Below are 25,109 nucleotides of genomic sequence, written 5' to 3'. Positions count from 1 at the left end.
GTTGCACCACTTGTCTGAAGTTTAAACACTGGGGGTTTTAGATCTGACGAACACCATTTGTTGAACATCAAACAGCTTACCGCTGACACAACACTTGTTTATTGCCTGTGAATTTAACATTCCGGAACCCTAAGCCCCATTTGTTAATCATCAAACATAACCCTCCTGTTATAACACTAGTTTGTTCAGGCGTTGTAAAACATCAAACACTGACACATTAATGTAATCACAAAGTCACCGGACATGCATAAGTCACTCCTGAATTCCCGCCCGTACACACTTCATACAGGAAGTCCCACCCTAACATACATCATACCAGAAGTCCCACCCTACAAACAGGATGTCCCGCCCACCTGTTACATCAACCTGTTACATCAACCTGCTATCATAAATCACCATTCTTACACATTATACCCTACATTAACTACTGACATCACAGACAAAATGGCTCACACGTTTGCCTACAGATGACAGGAGGTGGTAAACCAAGAACCCAGCATTAAGGACTTCAGGGACAGATGGCCTGCACTGTTCTCCCAGAAAGGGGTAATAATGGAACTGATGTGATCGATTCTGTGTCTTTCAGGTTTTGTTACAGTGAGCTTTTTTTAATTGGTCATAATTTGGTAGGTTTTAGATTAAGTAGAACATTCCTTTCTGCTTACTGACAATTTACATTTGTCAGTAAGCAATTTACATGGGAAAACAAACTTTCTAGCATTCAACTGCCTGGCATTCAAAACAGGCAACTACAGGACAAAACTGAAAAAATGGAGAAGGATGTCAAACAGGACAATGCATCTTTGTACGTTTGCGTCTTTGACTACATTGGAAAATTCTCTTAGCACATTACAAATGGCTTTATTTTGTTTATATTAGGATGAGCTCCACAATTTTTAAGAGAGTCCCGTGGCACTGGTAGCAGTGGTTGATGAAGATGACCTGTCTGTAGTGGTGCCCTTCAAACCACTTTACGTATCGATCATCCTCAAGGAACATGTTTTTATGTCTGTTGGATCCTCTGGTAGTGCTGTTTGGACTAGTGTATGCCCTCCATTTTAGCTACCCCAAGAAGTTGAGAAACTTCCTTGTTTAATTCAGGTGGTGCTGCTAAACCTTGATGATGGAAAGAAGCTCAAACCAAAATTCTCAACCAAACTGACATTCTTATTTTTTGACTGTTTATTTGGACATTTTAAAGGGGCTATATTAAAGGAGCTACGTAATTTGAACAAAAATATAACTATTCAGCATGACAAAAGAGTTGAAAAGAAAAGCTTTGAGTGAGGAAAAGAAGGGTTCAATTCTGGATTTACTGGCAGAGGGTTACAGAGAGCGTCAGGTTGCTTCCATCCTGAAAATTTCAAAGATGGCGATTCATAAGTACAAGGTCAAGCAACAGACATCGCGTACAACAAAGCTACAGACTGGCAGAGGGCTAAAACGAATGTTCACTGAGCGAGATGACCGCCAACTCATTCAAATTTTACTCAACAACCATAGGATGACATCAAGTGACCAACAAAAAGGAATGGCAAACAGCAGCTATGGTGAAGTGCACGGCGAGGACGGTTTGAAACAGGCTCCTAGGGGCAGCGCTGAAGTCAGCTTTGCCCAACACCTGGTTGTCTAATTGTTTGACGAAGACCTGGAGAGGCCTACAAGCCAGTGTCTCGCACCCACTGTGAAATTTGGTGGAGGATCGGTGATGATCTTGGGATGCTTCAGCAAGGCTGGAATGGAGCAGATTTGTCTTTGTGAAGGATCCATGAATCAAGCCAAGTACAAGGTTATCCTGGAAGAAAGCCTTCTCACTTCTGCTCTGACAATGTTCCCCAACTCTGAAAATAAATAAATCCAGCAAGACAATGCTCCATGCCACACAGCCAGGTCAGGCAAGGTGTGGATGGAGGACCACCAGATCAAGACCCTGTCATGGCCAGCCCAATCTCCAGACCTGAACCCCATTGAAAACCTCTGGAATTTGATCAAGAGGAAGATGGATGGTCACAAGCCATCAAACAAAGCCGAGCTACTTGAATTTTTGTGCCAGGAGTGGCATATAGTCGCCCAACGGCAATGTGACAGACTGGTGGAGAGCATGCCAAGAAAGATGAAAGCTGTGAATAAAAATCTGGGTTATTACACCAAATATTTATTTCTGAACTCTTCGTAAGTTAAAACATTAGTATTTTGTAGTTGAAAATGTGTTTTCTTCTTTTTTGGTTATTTTGGCCAGTTTTTACAAATAAATACTCTAAATGACAATATTTTTGGGGGGAATTTGGGAGTAATGTTGTCAGTAGTTTATAGAATAAAACTGTTAATTTTACTGAAACACATACCTATGAATAGTAAAACTAGAGGAACTGATAATTTTGCAGAGGTCTCTTAATTTTTTCCGGAGCTGCATTAGCACATTAATGTAGAATCTCCACTGTTTACGAATTAAGATTTTACAGTATATCCTTTTCACAGATGTTGTGATTAGTGATACATTTTTTTTTAGCACACTAAAAGATTGTTAGAACAATGTTTAAGTAATTTCTTTAAATAATGTTAAACAGAATTTAGAACAGTTGTCAACCAAGGGACAAAATTAAGTGATTTTTACTGGATAACCTATTTGTCCAGTCTGTAATTTCTGTTAAATAAAACTTGTTCAAAAGAATAATCAAAACATGTATTGCTTCATAAACCGATTGAGTTTTCTTATGTTAATCTTGTGTTACTGCAACTTCAGCGTATCAAGGCAATCGGTTTCTTTAAACCATTTGACTTGCAGTTTTTTGGTATTGAGTTGGTACAACAAAAATTATTACTAACATTTAACTTAAGAATAAGTTATTTCCAGAAAGGGTTTGAGTATTTAAACACATTACATATGAGTGACATTTACACATTGATTCAAGTATTTTGCATCAATATGGTTGAGTCAGCTCCACTTATCTACTGTACATATTTTAACTTAATTTATTTAAATAAAGGTAATTATAATAGAGCCAGTTGCCTATACTCATAAACTAAGGACGTAGCATACTCAAATGGTTCAAGGCAATCGGTTTCCTTAAACCATTTGAGCAGTGGTGGGCCGTTAGGGCCAGCAAGGCCTTATCCGCTGGCCTAAAGATTGTCAGAATTAGAAAATTCAGAAAATGTTATCTTTAACGCTTATATGTATTTTACAAAGTTCATTCCCATAAATCTATTAATGGCATTTCAATGCTTTTCTCTCCCTCAATTGTGCTGCTTTTAGTGCAGCTCATATACACTCACCTAAAGGATTATTAGGAACACCATACTAATACTGTGTTTGACCCCCTTTCGCCTTCAGAACTGCCTTAATTCTACGTGGCATTGATTCAACAAGGTGCTGAAAGCATTCTTTAGAAATGTTGGCCCATATTGATAGGATAGCATCTTGCAGTTGATGGAGATTTGTGGGATGCACATCCAGGGCACGAAGCTCCCGTTTCCACCACATCCCAAAGATGCTCTATTGGGTTGAGATCTGGTGACTGTGGGGGCCATTTCAGTACAGTGAACTCATTGTCATGTTCAAGAAACCAATGTGAAATGATTCGAGCTTTGTGACATGGTGCATTATCCTGCTGGAAGTAGCCATCAGAAGATGGGTACATGGTGGTCATAAAAGGATGGACATGGTCAGAAACAATGCCCAATTGGCACTAAGGGGCCTAAAGTGTGCCAAGAAAACATCCCCCACACCATTACACCACCACCACCAGCCTGCACAGTGGTAACAAGGCATGATGGATCCATGTTTTCATTCTGTTTACGCCAAATTCTGACTCTACCATCTGAATGTCTCAACAGAATTTGAGACCAGGCAACATTCTTCCAGTCTTCAACTGTCCAATTTTGGTGAGCTCATGCAAATTGTAGCCTCTTTTTCCTATTTGTAGTGGAGATGAGTGGTACCCGGTGGGTTCTTCTGCTGTTGTAGCCCATCCGCCTCAAGGTTGTGTGTGTTGTGGCTTCACAAATGCTTTGCTGCATACTTAGGTTGTAACGAGTGATTATTTCAGTCAAAGTTGCTCTTCTATCAGCTTGAATCAGTCGGCCCATTCTCCTCTGACCTCTAGCATCAACAAGGCATTTTCGCCCACAGGACTGCCGCATACTGGATGTTTTTCCCTTTTCACACCATAAACCCTAGAAATGGTTGTGCATGTTTAAGTAATTTCTTTAAATAATGTTAAACAGAATTTAGAACAGTTGTCAACCAAGGGACAAAATTAAGTGATTTTTACTGGATAACCTATTTGTCCAGTCTGTAATTTCTGTTAAATAAAACTTGTTCAAAAGAATAATCAAAACATGTATTGCTTCATAAACCGATTGAGTTTTCTTATTGGCTGCGCAATACCTCAGTAAACCCTAGTAGCGCGCCTCACGTTACGCACCAATAAGATGGACCAAGACAAACTTGAAGGACAATATCTTCCTCCAATGACGACCAATTAATTTGAAACATAGCTAGCTAGATAGCCAATGAGCTGGCCTTTCTTGTGATGTGGGAATGTGCACTGTGGGAAGAATGGGCTGGAATCTAGAGGTGTGCTCAACCAGACACCCCTGCATCATTTCGAATTGAGAGAGCATCAGAGCGCGCTAGTATTTTCGTTACGCACATTGTTGCTAGTACTTAGTAGTTACTTCTTCTTGTTATTTCGATAATTTTAAACATTTCGAATTTGAACATGGCTCCTAAAAGTGGGAAAGCAAAATCCAAGACCAAGTACACATACTTGGAGGAGATTTTTGAGGAGATTCAGCGAGAGAGTGACCGAGAGCTAGACAAGGACTCTCTTAGTGAACAAAGTTTTGATTCTGGCGAGGAAGAATTGTTCTTGGAAGGAAAGGATCCCGTTTTAGATTGGTGAGTAAAATAAATTATTGTTCTTTATATGTATGTTCATATGTATGTGTGTACGTGTATATGCTTGTGTACACCTGAAAAATATTTTTATTTGGGTAGTAAGTGTAGTAATATGTATATATTACAAATATACAATTACAGTACAAATAAACACATACACAAATATATATTTCAGCTAAACTTTCATATAAAAAGTTATATAAATACAGATTGAAAGAACTGTTCTTTGTCCTGTGCTATATGTGAGCGTCTTGTTTTGTCTGGGGTTTTTTCCGTCCTGTTTTGGGCCCAGTTGTAAAAGAGATCTTAGTCTCAGTCTGCATGCCTTGTTGAAATAAAGTTTAAATTAGAATATATATATATATATATATATATATATATATACACACACACACACATTTGTTATATGGCTATAACATGTTGTTGTCCCAATATATAATTGTAGTATTTGTCCCCATATGTAATTCTAGTCAAATCTAAATTTTATTTTTTTTAACAGTGGAAGCGACTCAGACTCGGATGATTTCTGGGAGCCGGCTGCAAAGAGACAACCACAATCAAGCAGTCCTGCCCTCACTACTTCAGGAGCATCTACATCTGCCATTGTTTCTGGGTCTACAACAAGCACACCTTTTGTCTCCAAAATCACTCCAGGTCCGATGTCATCCACACCTACCCCCGTCCGGCCATCCAGAGGTGTGAAGAGACCAGCCCAGAGACAAAGACGGGCCAGTGCACCAGCTGACACCCCCACTGAGGGAGAGGACCGTTGGCACACAGTACTGGAGGAGGATGTGGAGCCACGTCCACCCACATTCAGGCCTAAAAGGCAGCCTGGACCTCAGCTGGACATGACTGGGACATACAGCCCCCTCCATCTGTTCCAGCTGTTTATTACTACCTTTGTTCTTGCGACGCTGGTGTCGAACACCAACAAGTATGGGACTAAAAAGCAAGCTGGAAAAAAAGAGGCATGGAAGACCATTTCCATCAATGACATGTACTCCTACATATCACTGGTCATTTACATGGGGATTGTGCTCCTCTAGCATTCCTGCCTCCTCTAGCACTCCTGCCCCAGGACCTGCCTCCAGTGGTGCGCACATACCAAAGTATCTGGTTGCAGACCTGAATGTGCCTCAATGCCAAAAGGGTACAGTTGGAAGGCGCCGTTGTACCCTGTGCCATAAAAAGTCACCTATTACCTGCACAACTTGTGGTGTCACCCTGTGCTTTACAACAGAAAGATACTTTTATGGTACTTGGCATCAGCAGCATAACATTATGTAGAGGGTTGACTTGGGTGATCTGGACCCTCAATGTGTACAAAGTTTTTTTTTCACTTTTTGTTTGCTGTGGTTTGCTGTTTGCACTTTTGACATTAGATCAGTGTTGGCTTCTAACTTAGCCCTTATTGTAAATCGTTCACTTATTTTGGGGGGCATTGGATCAGCGTTCTCGTTGGGCCTCCTGTCAGTACCTTTATGAAGAGAAACCAATGATCCACCATGTATGACATTTCTGGGAGTGTGTAAACCTTATTTGTTATTACACTTGTATTTTTGAATAATCTCTGTTGTCATATGCTTGGAATTTAATCATTTATCCAATTTGGCCACTTGGGTAGATTTGGGGACACTCGGGAAGGACACTTGGGAGTCCTCTTACAGAATATTCTGCAGCTCTATGGTCATTCAATGTAGCTGCCTAAAACTTTACCTACAGTCTCCTGCCTTCTAAGGGACACTACTTGAAGTGTCTCCAGCCTCCTATCTCAATGCATGGCCTTCCCACTGCATTTCAAACATGATGATAAAAATTAAAAAAACAAAAAACGTATGTTTTTGGTTTGTTTTATCTTCTGCCAAATCTATTGTGTTATACTTTCCTGCATTAATTTATAATTCCTGCAAACTACAGAGTGTCTCCTTTCAAATGGTACCAAATAAATGTTTCTACTATACTCAGGTCATGAGCTACAAGCATTTAGATTTGGGTACATCATTTTAGGCGGAAATTGACTTTATTTGCACCTAAGATAACAGGTTAATTAAACTAAACAAATTGCTAACAGAACAATATAAAAATCTGGCAACTGTATTTTCCATTGGTTTTTAATTATGGAAGAAGCACACATATCTTAAACACATCTCAAAGTAGACCAAACGTGCTGGCCAGGCAGGCGCTAATCACTCCTAATGGGCGATACCTCCAGATAAAAGATCATCACTGCATGAAAAGGCCTGTTTCAGTGTCAATACAAGTAAAAATATTTTATAATGAGAAGTCACGTTATAAAACAGATTTTAACCAGTTGTAAGACATTTCTGGAAACTCCACGATCTTTGCACATTCAAATTAGCTCTTAACACTTGTCTTTTGATCTCTTTCTAATTTCAACAGTTTACACTCAGCAGGCAACCTAAAGTTAAAAAGCAGTATAACTAAAGTGTTGTTCTTTCAGACACAAAATAGTATAGAAATAGTTAATTGAGTGAAAATGGACAGTTATTTTAGAATGTTTTAAATCCAATAATTGCATCCATTTTAACACACTGCAATATATTTAGTACACTACATTCATATATTGACTATCATATATATCCAATATAAAGATCCAATATCAAATCAAAATTTAATTCAACTTTTATTTAAAGTGAATGGTAAACAGCCACACACTTGTAAACCATAAAAATTAGGCAATACAATGACAACAAAGGAAAAATAAAGGAGTCATTGAATAAAGGCTTTATAAAAAAGGCTGGTTGAGGATTCAGATTTACAGGAAGTGTGATGTTATATTGCAAAGTTCAAGAAACAGTGTCGGCTGAACAATGGAAAGATCCTTTTTTGGATATAATAATGTGAAAACCTATACAGATCCTCTTCATCTTCATCTTTATTTGATATGACAAACAACTTTTTAGGGCGAAGGCAAATATTATCAGAAGTAACTGCAAATGAAACACTGGTCAGTTGGTTATTCTCACTCTTTTCAGTCTCTATTGATTTCCTCTCTGCTTTTGTCTTAGCTTGTGTCCACAAACTTCCTTGCACTTTGTGCACACTGCTGCATTGGCCAAGTCCTGTGTTGGCGATTATCTGCCTTGCGCTTTGACATTTTAGCTACTTGACTTGACTCAAGTCTGTCATTTGACTTGACTGAAGTCCGTTAGAGCAAATTACGTTTAAGGCATTCAATTAATAAAATAGAGGAGATGACAAACTGTTTTCCGACAGAACGTTTTCTACGCTGAATATGGATGTTCTCATCCAAGACAATATGTTTCGATGGCCAATCAAATTAATGGAAGTAGGAGGGCGTAGTGATGGCAACATAACCAGACAATTGACTGTATTTATTCTAGCTTGCTCGACGGTATGCCCGGGGGCCTGGTCTTCGTCGAGCAAATATATTATCTGTAAGTTGGAACGTTTAACTACAGTAACAATATCAGATTTGTGTGGATTGTAATTTTATTAGAATATTTATCATTTGCAAATTGCCAAGATTTACCCCATTTTCATAGCGTGCTGTCGAGGACCTACACAATACTGATGCCGAGGATGAAAAGTATAGGCAGCATGAAAGGTGAATGTGAATTTATATTACTTAAAAAACAATAATACATGGCTGCGGGAAATAGAACATTTATCATGCAAATATATTAAACAAGATTAGTCTCGGGTTGTCTCGATTGTGGACTTTAGAGTAATGAATAATTTGGCGGGAATAACACTATACAATATACAGTGTACCTAGTTATATAAATTGGTTAACACTTGGTATTGAGTTTAACTTGGTTTCTAACTTGTTAATTGCCATTTATCTATATAGACATATTTATTTGTTAAGTGTAGAAGGGCTATGGCAAAAAAAGATTTTCACATTTATTGCTTTACTACATTGGTTGAATATGTACATCATCTAAAATAGATGGCTCCAATACTGTACTGAAAAAGGAATTGTTATGGCAATTGTGCACATTGTAACACTTTTAAATTGACACATTTCAATCATCCGCATTCCGGAATAAAGTATCCTATTACTAGTTTCGTTATTTGTGTCTCTATATATACATGTTATATATATGATAAGTTGCCCATGTGGTTTGGTATATATTGGATAAACATCTAGGAATCTGAAACTGCGTATTTGCGAACACAAGAGTACGATTCGTAGAAATTATTGCAACTATCCTGTTGCGATTAATTTCAATGACGTAAAACATGACCCTTTGTTTTTATGGAATTGAGCAAGTTACCTTGCCAAAGAGAGGTGGGGATTTAGATCTTCTTTTAAGAAGACGTGAAGTATTTTGGATTTCAACACTAAATACTATTTCCCATAGCGATCTAAATGACGAGTTGCGATATAATGCCAAGCTCAAATATTGGTACGGTAATCCTTTTGTCGCTTATTATAGAAGTTTCCTCTTGTTGACTTCATCTTTTATCTATAAAAGTTGTTTCTCTCCAACTTGGTGGTTAGTTATGCTTATAGGATAGGCCCACACCTTTTCTAGTTGTTGTTAAGGGTCCAAGCAGAGAAGCTGCGGGAACGCTATTGTAATTATTATAATTTTTTATTATTATTAAGGATCCAAGCAGCGAAGCTGTGGGAACCCTATTGTAATTTTGTATTTTTTTTATTATTACGGGTCCAAGCAGCAAAGCTGTTATTTTGTGAAAAACCTAAAAAAAAAATCACAGGTCGCAAAGTTTGTCCAATCTTCCCGAAACTTGGCAGAGATGATCAACAGGCGTAGCGTAACAAAAGATACTTGGTGGATTTTTTATTTTTTATTATTTTTTTATTTTTTAAAATTGTTTGCCCATTGCAGCCAATCAGAAATGGTGGCAAAGCCGCCATTCTATACGTGAGGTTTCATCTCAGCCTCCGTTTGTCCAATTGGCACCAAACTTGCTACGAATGTTAAGAAGGAGAACCAGAGGGGACCTGCCTTGTTCGGCACTAATCGGCCATATGGGGGCACTATACCAAAAAGCCTCATTACTCCTAAACGCAAACAGATATTTCAACCAAACTTGGTGAGTTGCATGAGTGCATAGGTTCTTGTACTGCAACAAATAGGGAGTCGGCATTCCAAACCATGTGACCGCCAGGGGGCAATCAAATTCAAGCTATCAGTTAAACTTGATGAATAAAAAGTCTCATAGGCCCCCAACCACCAGTAAAAGTTTGGGCAAGATTTGTCATTGGGGGGGCGTCAAACTTGAGCTTTTCAAATAGCAATATCTTTGTGATTCTTGGAGCTGAAGTCACCAAACCCCTCTCACAATGTGACTGGCAGTATGCTAAACAAAATTGCCTCTTGGAACATCAAGCTCCAATATCTTGTATTTCCGCCATATTCAACTTCCTATTAAAGCTCTAAAAATGTTCACAGGATGTGTAGTTACCATGTTGTTACCCACTTGTTTACTATCTGTTTCTGTTTCCTGGAAATAACGTAGTTATTATCTCGTTACCTCCATCCTGCCAAATAAAGTGCTGCCATAATATCATTAAAAGATTCAGAGAATCTGGATAAATCTCTGCAGACTATACAATGGATAAGGCTGAAAACCAATAATGGCTGTGATCGTCAGGCTCTCAGGCGGCACTGCATTAAAAACAGACATGATTCTGTAGTGGAAATCACTGCATGGGCTCAGGAACACTTCCAAAAACCTGTAAACACAATTTGTCAACAAATGCTAGTTAAAACTCTACCAGGCAAAGAAGAAACCATATGTGACAGAATTCAGGAATGGGGGTGATGTCGCATGTCACTACTTTGCAGGAGAGATGTTTGTAAGAATAAAAACACGTTCTGGAACATTTCCTTTTTTTGCAGAAATGCCTTCTTGAATCAATCAATCAAACAAATGTATTTATAAAGCCCTTTTTACATCAGTTGTTACTAAGTACTTTTACAAAACACCCTGCCTGTAAACCCAAGGAGCAAGCAACAATAGTGTTGAATTTCAGTGGCTAGGACAAACTCCCTAAGAAGGCCGAAATATAGGAAGAAACCTAGAGAGGAACCTGGCTCAGAGGGGTGACCATTCCTCTTCTGGCTGTGCCGGGTGAGATATTAAGAGTCCAATTGGAATAATAAATACATTTCTTTGAGCTAAATCCAGAGTCTATTTGATTTTAGACTAGGTCAGAAGTATGACCAGGTGGACAAGGACAGGGACAACAACGGGCCCCCCAAACCAGGTAATCCGCAGGTGTGGACCAGGACCTCATCTCCTCCTAAAATTTAAAACTGGAGGAGACTGAGAAAAGTTAGTAGTACATCCCTCATATCCCCCAGCACAATAATATAGCAGCGTAACACCTTGGAACTGAGACGGGGGGGTCCGGTGACACTGTAGCCCTACCCGGGGGAGGCCCCGGACAGGGCCCAACAGGCAGGAAATCAATCCACCCACAATAAATAAACAAAGCCGAGTGACTGTAATACAACTGTAATAGCGGTGTGTCTAAGCTAATACAACATGGCGGCTGCTCGCTATCCCTCCGATGTTTACGGATGCGAAACCAATTACTCAAACCCATTCATGTCGCTAACCAATGTTGAGGACAACAGTCATGGTACTGTGACAGCTTATGAATGCAAGGCTGAGAGAAAATGCGAACATTATAACCCATTCCTGTGTGATGAAAGTTGCACTAACGCAATTGCTAATGGAGTACGCTTCCCATGCCCTGTCCTTTTATTAATCCAGACAGTAAAAACAGTTATATACTCGTAATACAGGAGTATTTCACAAAATGGACTGAAGCATACGCAATCCCTGACAAAAAGGCTGTGACAGTAGCAAACGTTGTAGCAACTGAATGGGTATGTCGCTTTGGAATGCCTCACTCTCTGCACAGGGACCAAGGACGCAACTTTCAATCAGAGATATTCCAAGAAATGTGCCGGTTGTTTGGCATCGACAAAACCCACACTACACCATTCAGACCGCAGTCCGACGGCCAAGTTGAACGTTTCAATGCCACACTCCAAAAGATCCTGGCCTCTACTGCAGAACACTGTCACTGGGATTGGGACCTGATGATCCCATATGCAGTGATGGCCTACAGAGCAACCAAGCACAGCGCTACTGGTTTCACCCCCAACTTCATGATGTTCGGCCGTGAAATAAGTGAGCCAGTGGACCTTGTGGCTGGTTTGCCCCCGGACTCAGACCATGCACCTTCCGTCCCCGAGTATGTGCAACAAATGCGTGAGCGGTTGGAACTGGCTCACAACATCACCCGAGAGGCCCTCGGTGAGTCAGTCACGCATGCAAAAAGACAATATGACAAAAATGCTTGCCACACACAGTACAAAGTCGGCGATGCGGTGTGGTATCTCATCAAAGGAACCCGTCATGTCAAAAACAAAGTCAAAAAGTTCCTCCTCTCCTACGAAGGACCCTACTTTGTTATGGGACATTTAGACAATCTTGTCTACCGGATCCAAAAGGGCCCCAGAGCTAAGGTCAAGGTCATCCACCATGATCAACTCAAATGCAACCGCAGCCATGAGCCCTTGGGCCTGAGACAGGGGGTCCAAACTGTGGCCCTATCCGGCGGAGGCCTCGGACAGATTCTTGGATTATTGAACACCTTGAATGTGAACTGTAGCGAAAACACACAGCATGGTAAACAAAGTCAACAGACCAAACGCAAATGACCAAGGACTTTGTATTTAATCAGAGGATATTCTGTATGCCGCAAAACATACCTACATGTATACAGGTAAGTGTAACGTATGCTAACTAGCTGCAGATAATTCCTTTTCAGAAAGTTGTCAAAGTCGTTTGTATTCCTAGTTATCTAGCTATAGCTACTGACGTTATTGTTAATGTTAACTAGTTAGATAACAACGTTAACTTACCAGCTAGCTAACATTTCCTGCTTTCTAGCTTGTTTGTTGGGTAGCTAGCTTTGCCTGATGATTTGCTGAAGTGAGTAAGTCATCTAGTGCATGTGAAAAAAACTGTCATTTTATTTTATCTGGTTTGATATAGAATGTGTTTATTTGGGACCAACCAGACCAGTTTAGCACAAGGCCAGAGTGTCCCCATTTGAATTATTACATGACTGGGTGAGGTTAAGGACTAAGTTGAATGGGTGTAAACAAAGACCAGTTCTCTGGCAAGTGTGAATATTTTTGAAGCCTTTCTTCTCAGAAATAGGTAGAGAAGAATGTCAACTTTTAAAGCACCATTTCTTTCCCATAACATTATCCAACATTATTGTATTATATACCAATACAAAGCTCTGAATCTGGACCTTTATAAAATGTAAACCAGAAAAGGACCCTTACACTATTTAAACAGTGGGAATTGTTATGGAATATCATGAACTGATGTGTTCTTAATTCTTTAAATGTATAAAGGAGTCACTTGTAATAGTAAGAGTCCACATGTTTAGATAAGAAAAACAATGTGGGAGAGAAGGATCTGGTTTCTGTTTGTGATCGTCATTAAATGGTATCAGTAGATCATTGGGTCCTCCGTCAATCTGTTTAAACCATCAGTGTATCTGTTCTTTGTCCAGATGGTGTGCGTTCTGTTGTGGAAAGTTCTATATACAATGTATTCTAACTGAGTAAAGGACTGAGTCCCACTGTTAAGATAGGTACAGGAATGTGTGGGATCTGGTATTTGCATAGGGGGCATCTATTGTCTGTCCAGATGCAGATCAATGGGTTTTAGGACAAGATAGGAGAAGATACAACAGGGGGCAGTAAGGTCAGTTGGCCCTTTGGGTAAACACTACAGTAAACATTATGGCAGGAAGGATAAGGTGGGGGAAGATAGCATTTGACTTGTGTGATAGAACAAAGGGAAAGGTGTTTAGACAGATGGCAGCATCTTACCACACCCCTTTTTCCTATGTGATATATACGGTTAAATGAGCTACATTAGTTAGAGGCTCCTCAGACGATTATGTTTGTGTAAGCGGTTGACGCGTCTCTCATAATACACTCAAAAAATCAACTTGGGCATGTGTTTGATTAGCAAATTAATATCTTGCTTAAATTACATGAATCAACAGTGTTTACCTTCATTAAATGATTCATTCTTGTCAGTAAAACTTGATTTAAAGAAAATTCTGATGGATTATTATCATACAGATCAATGCAATAAGAACTGGATTAATCCAAACAACGAACGCGTGTCCTACGCCCTTGACCGGCAGCTGATTGGATGAACGCGTCACGTGGGTCCTGCTACTCTCCCGAATTTCAAAATCATAATGGCGGCTCGTTCGGAGTATACGATATCGTATTTTACGAAAATAGTTCACTGAATCGTGTTCCTGAAAAAATTTTAAGCGAGAAATAGGCCATACAGTTGCTGAATCTGTCTTCATTTGAGATCGACAAAGGTCAGTTTGAAAGATTTTCGTCAGATTTTGAGAGGCGCCGAGCCGACCGCAACTCATTTGCGCAATATTTGTTGGATTCATCTGATTCAACTACATGAGAATGAGCGGGCGACTGGACTTCCCGCTTCTCGTGATGCTACCAGAATGCATTGCACGGCTGCTCCCATAGAAATGAATGGGAAGCGGGGACATGACGCCGACGTTAAGGAGTCAGGACATTAGCGGACAAGGATGACAACAGCTGCATAGTTTCCCCATCCTCCATTCAAGTGTAAGTAAGACACATATTTAAACATGAATTTATTTAATTTAACTTGGTGAGTGATAATAGGCATTGGCCCTTGTGAAAAGTTTCTCAGTGCAATTTCTTTCTCTTCGCTTAGCTAACGTTACAATATCATTTGTGTTTTTGTCATTTCTCAGTTAGCTAACGTCGACGTTAGCTCAACTGCGCCTTGCTAGGTTTCAATAATTTACACTCCGGGTACATTATTTCTTGTAATAGCTTTTTTTTGCTGAATGTAAAAAGAAATGGCGATAAATAAATAAAACGTACAACCAAGTTTGTAGATTAAAACTGGAGTGTAAACAGGTCTGTCGCAGCATCTCTGGCAAGGTAATAAGAAGAAAGTTAAAGATAAATCTGTAGCCTCAAAATTAATTATCTGTGGTTTTTCTGCCTTTAACCGAAGACTAGATCATAAGTATGATTGTTTCCTTGGTATTACATTTTCACTGGTCAGTCGTGCAATTAATGTGGCTATTCATAAAATGATTAATTTCATTATCTCTATTTGGGTTGATATATGCTCTGCATTTAGTTGAGTAGCGTCTGTTATGTGTAACGTCTGTTATGTGTAACTACAGATACTGAAATGCCTATTTGCAACTTAAATATTGCTTACGTTTTTAACATTTTAAGTGTTTATCATTTTGTCACCAAAAATTAATACCATACCATACCATCTTCTTCCGCTTATCCGGGGCCGGGTCGCGGGGGCAGCAGTCTAAGCAGGGATGCCCAGACTTCCCTCTCCCCAGACACTTCCTCTAGCTCTTCCGGGGGGACACCGAGGCGTTCCCAGGCCAGCCGGGAGACATAGTCCCTCCAGCGTGTCCTAGGTCTTCCCCGGGGTCTCCTCCCGGTGGGACGGGACCGGAACACCTTCCCAGGAAGGCGTTCCGGAGGCATCCGAAAAAGATGCCCAAGCCACCTCAGCTGACCCCTCTCGATGTGGAGGAGCAGCGGCTCTACTCTGAGCTCCTCCCGGGTGACCGAGCTTCTCACCCTATCTCTAAGGGATCGCCCGGCCACCCTGCGGAGAAAGCTCATTTCGGCCGCCTGTATCCGGGATCTTGTCCTTTCGGTCATGACCCAAAGCTCATGACCATAGGTGAGAGTAGGAACGTAGATTGACTGGTAAATCGAGAGCTTCGCCTTGCGGCTCAGCTCTTTCTTCACCACGACAGACCGATACATCGACTGCATTACTGCAGAAGCTGCACCGATCCGTCTGTCAATCTCCCGTTCCATCCTTCCCTCACTCGTGAACAAGACCCCTAGATACTTAAACTCCTCCACTTGAGGCAGGCACTCTCCACCAAAAATTAATCTGAAATGTATTTATTTTTCAATTATGTTGTTTCCCCATGCTCTGAGACGTGTACCTCATAAAATACATGGTAAGTTAAAATGTTTATATTGTTTTATCAAATAGTTTGTTTATCTGGTGCCATATATACACACATCAACTTTAGAGGATTAGTGATTTAGCTGAAGTGCGGTGTTTAAATTATTTATGCAAACTGAAATCACTTTCATTCTATTGGGCGTGAGTCTTTATAAGATATTTGGTCTTATATATAGCCTCCTTGTTAGCCGATTTCCTCCAGTTTTGTCTGTTCGACGTTCGCGTTTTGCTGTTAATACCAACTCATCATCATCAGTTTAAAATTAAGTCCTTTGCCATTTCAATGGAAAAAAATACTACTCCTGATTATAACTTGGAAGATGTGTTACAGTCAAGTGCTGAACTGTAGTTGGCTATTTTGTATTTGGAGAAATATAGCACTTCAAAAAATCATTTGCTAATCTTTTGTTCTTTTTCTTTCAGTGACGGGGCTGGGGCCCACCCTGGAGCCAGGCCCGGGGTTGGGGCTAGTTTGCGAGCGCCTGGTGGCCGGGCCTTTCCCCATGGGGCCCGGCCGGGCCCAGCCCGAACGAGCGACATGGGGCCGCCCTCCCGTGGGCTCACCACCCACAGGATGGACCATAAGAGGCCGGTGCAGAGAGGATCGGGCGGCAGTCGAAGGCGGGGGCCTAGACAACCCGATCCCTGGACACGGAAACTAGCTCTAGGGACGTGGAACTTCACCTTGCTGGCAGGGAAGGAGCCTGAGATCGTGCGTGAGGTTGAGAGGTTCCGACTAGAGGTAGTCGGGATCACCTCTACGCACGGCTTGGGCTCCGGAACCACACTCCTTGAGAGCGGATGGACTCTTCACCACTCTGGAGTTGCCCATGGTGAGAGGCGGCGGGCTGGTGTGGGTTTGCTTATAGCTCCCCAGCTCTGCCGCCATGTGTTGGAGTTTACCCCGGTGAACGAGAGGGTCGTTTCCCTGCGCCTACGGGTTGGGGATAGGTCTCTCACTGTTGTTTGTGCCTACGGGCCGAACGGCAGTGCAGAGTACCCGACCTTCTTGGAGTCTCTGGGAGGGGTGCTGGAAAGTGCTCCGACTGGGGACTCTATCGTTCTACTGGGGGACTTCAACGCCCACGTGGGCAACGACAGTGACACCTGGAGGGGCGTGATTGGGAGGAACGGCCCCCCTGATCTGAACCTGAGCGGTGTTCAGTTCTTGGACTTCTGTGCTAGTCACAGTTTGTCCATAACGAACTCCATGTTCAAGCATAAGGGTGTCCATCAGTGCACGTGGCACCAGGACACCCTTGGCCGCAGGTCGATGATCGACTTTGTTGTCGTTTCATCTGACCTGCGGCCGTATGTCTTGGACACTCGGGTGAAGAGAGGGGCGGAGCTGTCAACTGATCACCACCTGGTTGTGAGTTGGATCCGATGGCGGGGGAGGAGGCTGGACAGACTCGGCAGGCCCAAGCGTACTGTAAGGGTCTGCTGGGAACGTCTGGCAGAGTCTCCTGTCAGAGAGATCTTTAACTCCCACCTCCGGCAGAGCTTCGACTGGATCCCGAGGGAGGCTGGAGATATTGAGTCCGAGTGGACCATGTTCTCCACCGCCATTGTCGAAGCGGCCGCTCTGAGCTGTGGCCGTAAGGTCTCCGGTGCCTGTCGAGGCGGCAATCCCCGAACCCGGTGGTGGACACCGGAAGTAAGGGATGCCGTCAAGCTGAAGAAGGAGTCCTATCAGGCCTGGTTGGCTTGTGGGACTCCTGAGGCAGCTGACGGGTACTGACAGGCCAAGCGGACTGCAGCCCGGGTGGTTGTGGAGGCAAAAACTCGGGCCTGGGAGGAGTTCGGTGAGGCCATGGAGAAGGACTATCGGCTGGCCTCGAAGAGATTCTGGCAAACCATCCGGCGCCTCAGGAGAGGGAAACAGTGCCCTACCAACGCTGTTTACAGTAGAGGTGGGCAGCTGTTGACCTCAACTGGGTATGTCGTCGGGCGGTGGAAGGAGTACTTCGAGGATCTCCTCAATCCCGCCGTCACGTCTTCCATTGAGGAAGCAGAGGAGGAGGGCTCAGAGGTGGACTCGTCCATCACCCGGGCTGAAGTCACAGAGGTGGTTAAGAAACTCCTCGGTGGCAAGGCACCGGGGGTGGATGAGAAGTCTCTGGATGTTGTGGGTCTGTCTTGGCTGACACGCCTGTGCAACATCGCGTGGCGGTCGGGGACAGTGCCTCTGGGATGGCAGACCAGGGTGGTGGTCCCTCTTTTTAAGAAGGGGGACCGGAGGTGTGTTCCAACTATAGGGGGATCACACTTCTCAGCCTCCCCGGGAAAGTCTATGCCAGGGTTCTGGAGAGGAGAATACGGCCGATAGTAGAACCTCGGATTCAGGAGGAACAGTGTGGTTTTCGTCCAGGCCGTGGAACACTAGACCAGCTCTATACCCTCTACAGGGTGACGGAGGGTTCATGGGAGTTTGCCCAACCAATCCACATGTGTTTTGTGGATTTGGAGAAGGCATTCGACTGTGTCCCTCGCGGCATCCTGTGGAGAGTGCTTCGGGAATATGGGGTCCTGGGTCCCTTGCTAAGGGCTGTCAGGTCCCTGTACGACCGAAGCAGGAGCTTGGTCCGCATTGCCGGCAGTAAGTCAGACTTGTTCCCTGTGCATGTTGGACTCCGGCAGGGCTGCCCTTTGTCACCGGTTCTGTTCGTAATTTTTATGGACAGAATTTCTAGGCACAGCCAGGGGCCGGAGGGTGTCAGGTTTGGGACCACACGATTTCGTCTCTGCTCTTTGCGGATGATGTTGTCGTGTTGGCCCCTTCAAGCCAGGACCTTCAGCATGCACTTGGGACGGTTTGCAGCCGAGTGTGAAGCGGTGGGGATGAAAATCAGTACCTCCAAATCCGAGGCCATGGTCCCTCAGTCGGAAAAGGGTGGCTTGCCCACTTCAGGTTGGTGGAGAGTGCCTGCCTCAAGTGGAGGAGTTTAAGTATCTAGGGGTCCTGTTCACGAGTGAGGGAAGGAAGGAACGGGAGATTGACAGACGGATCTGTGCAGCTTCTGCAGTAATGCGGTTGATGTATCGGTTTGTCGTGGTGAAGAAAGAGCTGAGCCGCAAGGCGAAGCTCTCGATTTACCGGTCAATCTACGTTCCTACTCTCACCTATGGTCATGAGCTTTGGGTCATGACCGAAAGGACAAGATCCCGGATACAGGCGGCCGAAATGAGCTTTCTCCGCAGGGTGACTGGGCGATCCCTTAGAGATAGGGTGAGAAGCTCGGTCACCCGGGAGGAGCTCAGAGTAGAGCCACTGCTCCTCCACATCAAGAGGGGTCAGCTGAGGTGGCTTGGGCATCTGTTTCGGATGCCTCCGGAACGCCTTCCTGGGAAGGTGTTCCGGTCCCGTCCCACCGGGAGGAGACCCCGGGGAAGACCTAGGACACGCTGGAGGGACTATGTCTCCCGGCTGGCCTGGGAACGCCTCGGTGTCCCCCCGGAAGAGCTGGAGGAAGTGTCTGGGGAGAGGGAAGTCTGGGCATCCCTGCTTAGACTACTGCCCCCGCGACCCGGCCCCGGATAAGCGGAAGAAGATGGTATGGTATGGTATGGTATCGCAACAACACAGACTGCTTTTAATTCAGTAACATTTAAATGTGAGGTATGTGAATGTAGTGACCTCTCTACTGAAAGAGATTTTTTTTTGTTCATAGTGGGACACATCTACATAGTTGTGAGACAGTTGGTTGTGTATTTCTTGGATGTTCTTTACAGACAAATATTTACAGTACATTTTACACACACAAAAAGAGGCTGCATCATCCACACACACTAAAAGATTTTAAAACCAGTGTAGTTAACGTTGTGAACCGCGTCCAAGTATCAGAAGCCTCTGATAGTGTGGGGGCTGGCTGTACTACTGATGTATCATTTGATGAAGTTGAGGCTGAGACATTGACAGAAAGTGATAGTGAACCTGTTGAAAATCTGTGAGAAGTAATTGAGCGGAAAATAGCAGCAATATTGTTAAAATTAGAACATATATTTCAGATTCCAGCAAAAGGATTAGATTAGTTATTGGAGGAGTTAAATTTTTTTAAGTTCAGCTAGTGTACCTGTCACAAAGTGTGCAATTGCTGACATTTGTAAAAGACAACCTCAAAATTGGTCAGGCAGTTGTCGAAGAACTTGTTAATTCTGTGTGTGTTTCTCACCCTGTCACTAAAAGTTTTGATAAGTGTGGCCCTCTTGCTGTGTGCAATGCAGGCAAAATGTTTTATAAAGCCAAATGTTGCATTAATAAAAATGTAAAATGGATTTGCATGTTGTCATTTTGTATGCATACGATACATTATTGTCCTAGTAATAAAAACCACACTAATTAAACCAACAAGATTGACATTAGTTCATTCAACAACACTGACATTACTATATTTGTCAAGGTGGGATTTTGTTCTACTGAAATATTTGACAAATGTAGAATAAACTCAAATTGATTTAACTAAATAAACTAAAAACAAACATATAAATTCAACAAGATGCAAATTAGTTGAATGCAAATACTACTATTATGTTTAACCAACACATGTATGCTGTGTTCAAATAACATGATGAAGGTTAGTTGACTTAACTTGGTTTGTTTAGATGGAATATAGGTGGCATGATTAAATCATGTTCATCCAATGAATTTTTTTTTTGAGTGTAGTCTCTGTGCATAATAATTAATAAAATAATGTACAAAGAGAACTTTGTTTCTGTGTCCCTTACTCCGAGTGTCGATACATGGAATTACCATCACAGTTCTTAGTTCCCTGAGATAAGTTAGGGGGACAGCCTGCCCTTTGGGTAAAATTCTTGTGTTGTTGACATAAGACAGCTGTGCAGTATCTTACCACCACCCTTTTCACTGTATAAGTACTGATTCTTGTTCTGTGTTACTTCAGAGAAGCCTCACGGTATATTCTGTAATCTTTGACGTTTCTCTCTATTTGCAAATAAACTGCTAATTGTGCCAAGAGAATGTTGTTTCTGTACTTCCATTAAAAGGTTCTTATCAATGGAATTACCATGACAGATTGCAACATTTACCTCAGTCATTAAATTTTTGCTGAAATAACATGGACAGCAGAACGTTTATTTATGGAACTAAAGTGTATTCTTGCTAACTAATAGCAATACAGCCTACCTATAACGAAAACAATGACTCCAGTCACTCCATGGCTGGTTAGTTTCTTTAGAAAACAATAACAATAAAAAAGGGTCCCGTAATACAATTAAATATATGAGATTCATGGTATTACTGAGTGGATATATACCAACCAGCCATAACATTATGATCACCTGCCTAATATTTCGTCGTCAAACAGCCCTGACACATCAAGGAATGAACTCCACTAGACCTCTGAAGGTGTGCTGTGGTATCTGGCACCAAGACGTTAGCAGCAGATCCTTTAAATCCTGTAAGTTGTGAAGTGGGTTTTCCATGGATCGGACCTGTTTGTACAGCACATCCCACAGATGCTCGATTGGATTGAGATCTAAGTAAATTTAGGAGGCTAAGTTAAACACCTTGAACTCGTTGTTGTGTTCTTCAAACCATTCCTGAACCATTTTTGCTTTATGGCAGGGTGCATTATCCTGCTGAAAGAGGCCAAGCCTGTCAGGGAATACTGTTGCCATGAAAGTGTGCACATGGTCTGCAAAAATGCTCAGGTAGGTGGTACGTGTCAAAGTAACGTCCACATGAATGGCAGGACCCAAGGTTTCCCAGCAGAACATTGCCTCCGTCGGCTTGCCTTCTTCCCATAGTGCATCCTGGTGCCTTGTGTTCTCCAGGTAAGCAACGTGAGAAAATGTGATTGATCAGACCAGGCCACCTTCTTTCATTGCTCCGTGGTCCATTTCTGATGTTCACGTGCCCATTGTAGGCACTTTTGGAAGTGGTCACAGGGGTCAGCATGGGCACCCTGACAGACCTTTTCAACAATTTGAGCAGCAGTTGCTCATCTGTTGGATCGGACCACACGGGCCAGGCTTCCCTCCCCACGTGCATCAATGAACCTTGGCCACCCATGACTCTGTCACCGGTTCATAATTTTTCTTTCCTTGGACCACTTTTGATAGGTACTGACTACTGCAGACTGGGAACACCCCTCAAGGGCTGCAGTTTTGGAGATGCACTGACCCAGTCATCTAACCATCACAATTTGGCCCTTGTTAAAGTCGTTCAGATCCTTACGCTTGCCCTTTTTTCCTGCTTCTAACACATCAACTTTGAGGACAGAATGTTCATTGCTGCCTAATATATCCCACTCACTGACAGGTGTCATGATAACGAGATTATCAATGTTATTCACTTCACCTGTCAGTTGTCATAATGTTATGGCTGATCGGTATATACTGTTGTGCAACGGCTAAAAAGTACAGAGTGGATAAATATTTTGAGATACAAAAACTAGAACATCTGAGAGGGGAATCGAACATGGGTCAAAATTTTGAAGGTCAGGGATATTCCCACAAGCCCACAGGGCTTTCTGGTCTTTTACTGCACAAAGGGGTTTTTGTGGACTAACCCAAAAATCCTGCACTGATGCATACTTTGAAAATCCGCCAGTAATAGACGCAATATAGCTGTAAACAGTTTTATTTTAGGCTTACTATAATGTAGATGCATAATCTGATGCATAATAATATGAATAATATTAATTAATATTTAGCATAATAATACTTAGCTAGACACCATTAAGCATTGTGTTAAATAATCACCGTATAACTGTAAACAGTTTTATTTTAGGCTTACTATAACGTAGCTACTGAAGGTATAGCCAGCAACGTTTTTGTCTATTCTGAACAAATCCGAATGTAGCAGCTAGCAAAGTTTTTGTCTATCCTGAACAAATCATAATGCATAAACACTGGTCCCCCTACATGGAAGTCCACAACTCTAACCACTGCACTATTTAACAAGGGGTAGTGAGTCAGTCAGTCAGTCAATCAGTCACTCACTCACTCAGTAAGAAACATTCACTCTACTTGGTCGGCTCTGCAGTCCAGCAAAATTTTGCGATAGGACCCCCAAATTCTGTCATATATATCAACAAGATCCAGAATTGCCACCTTCTCTGGGCCTGAGCTCATTTAAGATGGACTGAGGTTCAGTGGAAAACTGTCCTGTGGTGTGACGAATCAAAATTTGAAATTATCTTTGGCTTCAAACGCCAGTTCAAACGCCAGCATTATGGTATGGGGATGCATTAGTGCACATGGCATGGGTGACTTGCACATTTGTGAAGGCACCATTAATATATACATGTGCTCCTATCCAGACAATGTCTTTTATCAGGGAAGGCCTCAGTTCCTCAGTTCCCAAATGATGCAACGCAGTGGTAAATATGCCCCTGTCCCAACTTTTTGTTAGCATCGAATTCACAATCGGCATGTATTTTCAATTAAATGTAGGGATAAATGATTTGCACATCATTGCATTCTGTTTTTATTTGCATTTTACACAGCGTCACAACTTTTTTGGAAACAGGGTTGCATTTTGCAATGTGAATGAAACTCATCTACTCTCCTCGTTATGCCCTTCCAGGATGGCAACCGGCGTTTCTGCCTGCCTGGCCGACATCTCTGGCAGAAAACGACGGAGGTGATCTGCCTCCAGCAGAAGGTGAGTACGCTCCAAAACCTCTTGATCAAGGTTGACAACTCCATGAAGTCCCCCTCCCAGAGTGCCAAGAACAAGACAACAACATGGTGTTCCTCACAAACACCAAGGAGGTGACTCTCTCCTACATATTTGTGTTGTACAATATTTGTAGAGTACAATCTTACTTCAAATATGACACAACATAATCCAGAAACATAATTCAGAAACTTTGTGGCAGTAGTCACAACTGGACTACTGCCACAAACTGTTGGTATGGCTCCCTGTTAGTGCCATCAATTCCCATGCAAATTAACCTCACAGCCCACTTGTATTTCAACCTTACCAAGTCTTCCCATATCAACCCACTCCTCCACACACTCCACTGGCTTCTAATATAACAAATTTGTATCTAGTACATAATCATGGTGCTTGTCTACAGAGCTCTTTACTACCAAAGCTCTTCGCTTTGCCACATTGTGTCTTGGCTATCCCACCACTACAGAGGGGCCGCTCAGCCCAGTCAATGTTTTTTTGGTTTCTGGTGCCTCAATGGTGGAACTAGCTTCTTGAATCTAGTCCAGCAGAGTCCCTAGATTCCTTTACGTTTCTCAAATAACTCAACCATACTGGTCTGTTTCAGCTGTTGTAGGCAGCCTAGATGTTTGAAAAAGGAGGTGCAGATTGTATCGTTGAGCAGCCATACAGGGAGCTTTAAGATATTTGGATCCTTTTTAAATTATAATATATTTGTGAATTTACGAATAAATTATGTAAAATGTCTGTGTAAGAAATATATTCCACATCTTTCTGATTTAGGGCCATTGCACTATCCTGAGCAGGGTATGTGTGTTTGTATGTGTGTCTAAAACAGTTACCGGATGTCTTGTTTTCACATTTGAGTGCCAAAACACATTATAACAACCTCTGCTTTACACATATTTAGGTCCACAGCACCAGCATGCCTGTGTGTGAGAGACACTGGGTACCGGGTTTGACTGGGCACTAGGTAGAGACAGAAGAAAACGGAGCTTAGCTGGCATAGCCCCAGCAGGCAAGGGAAGAGAGTTCAGAATTCCAGTTACAAGGTCGTGTCTCAATGTCTCCTAATTCCACAGTGGAGGTACTAAGCAGAAAGTAGAAATTTAGAGAAAATTCTTTATCCACTGGAGAGTCTCCTTTCCCCAAACCGTTGAAAGAAGTATCTATATTTGGCACCTGTGGTTTCTGTCAGTGATGTCCTTTGGAAAAAGTGTTTATTCTTGCATGGAGGGCACCTGTGGGTTTCTGTCAGTGATGCCTCAAGGCTGCTCTGTGACTGACATACTGACACAGGAAGGTAAACATAATGAAGGAAACAGAAACTAAGTCGCTTTCCCTTCCTCCCACCCCCCACTTTTGCTTTCAAACAATTGCAGAGTGCGATGACATTGCCAAACAAAAGCCCTTCTGTCGAGGGCTGTATTAATATTTAAGCAACATTTTCAGGCTCTTGAACAAAGAGTTCAGCCA

The 25,109-nt window shown here is 42.4% G+C and overlaps 2 protein-coding genes across 3 annotated transcripts in view; one reads left to right on the top strand and one right to left on the bottom strand.

The window, feature by feature from the left end:
- Positions 1 to 25,109, bottom strand: part of kcnd2 (potassium voltage-gated channel, Shal-related subfamily, member 2) — a 432,971-nt gene that overhangs the window by 200,509 nt on the left and 207,353 nt on the right. The gene's annotated exons all lie outside the window — the stretch shown is intronic.
- Positions 4,381 to 6,014, top strand: LOC117592771. Its single transcript, XM_034290162.1, has 2 exons — positions 4,381 to 4,903; positions 5,403 to 6,014. Exons 1-2 carry the CDS (start codon positions 4,725 to 4,727, stop codon positions 5,950 to 5,952), a joined length of 729 nt encoding a protein of 242 aa, XP_034146053.1. The 5' UTR covers positions 4,381 to 4,724; the 3' UTR covers positions 5,953 to 6,014.

Source organism: Esox lucius, chromosome 23 (genome assembly GCF_011004845.1).
Source record: "Esox lucius isolate fEsoLuc1 chromosome 23, fEsoLuc1.pri, whole genome shotgun sequence".
Classification (NCBI taxonomy): Eukaryota; Metazoa; Chordata; class Actinopteri; order Esociformes; family Esocidae; genus Esox; species Esox lucius.
Note: the sequence above shows the minus strand (reverse complement) of the source record. Positions and strands in the feature narration are given on the sequence as shown.

What these genes read in the sequence shown, in the direction of transcription:
- LOC117592771 (XM_034290162.1), top strand. Translation starts at nt 4,725, where the DNA reads ATGGCTCCTAAAAGTGGGAAAGCAAAATCCAAGACCAAGTACACATAC. An exon ending in AAGGATCCCGTTTTAGATTG is followed by an intron (nt 4,904 to 5,402) that starts GTGAGTAAAATA and finishes TTTTTTTAACAG; the next exon opens with TGGAAGCGACTCAGACTCGG.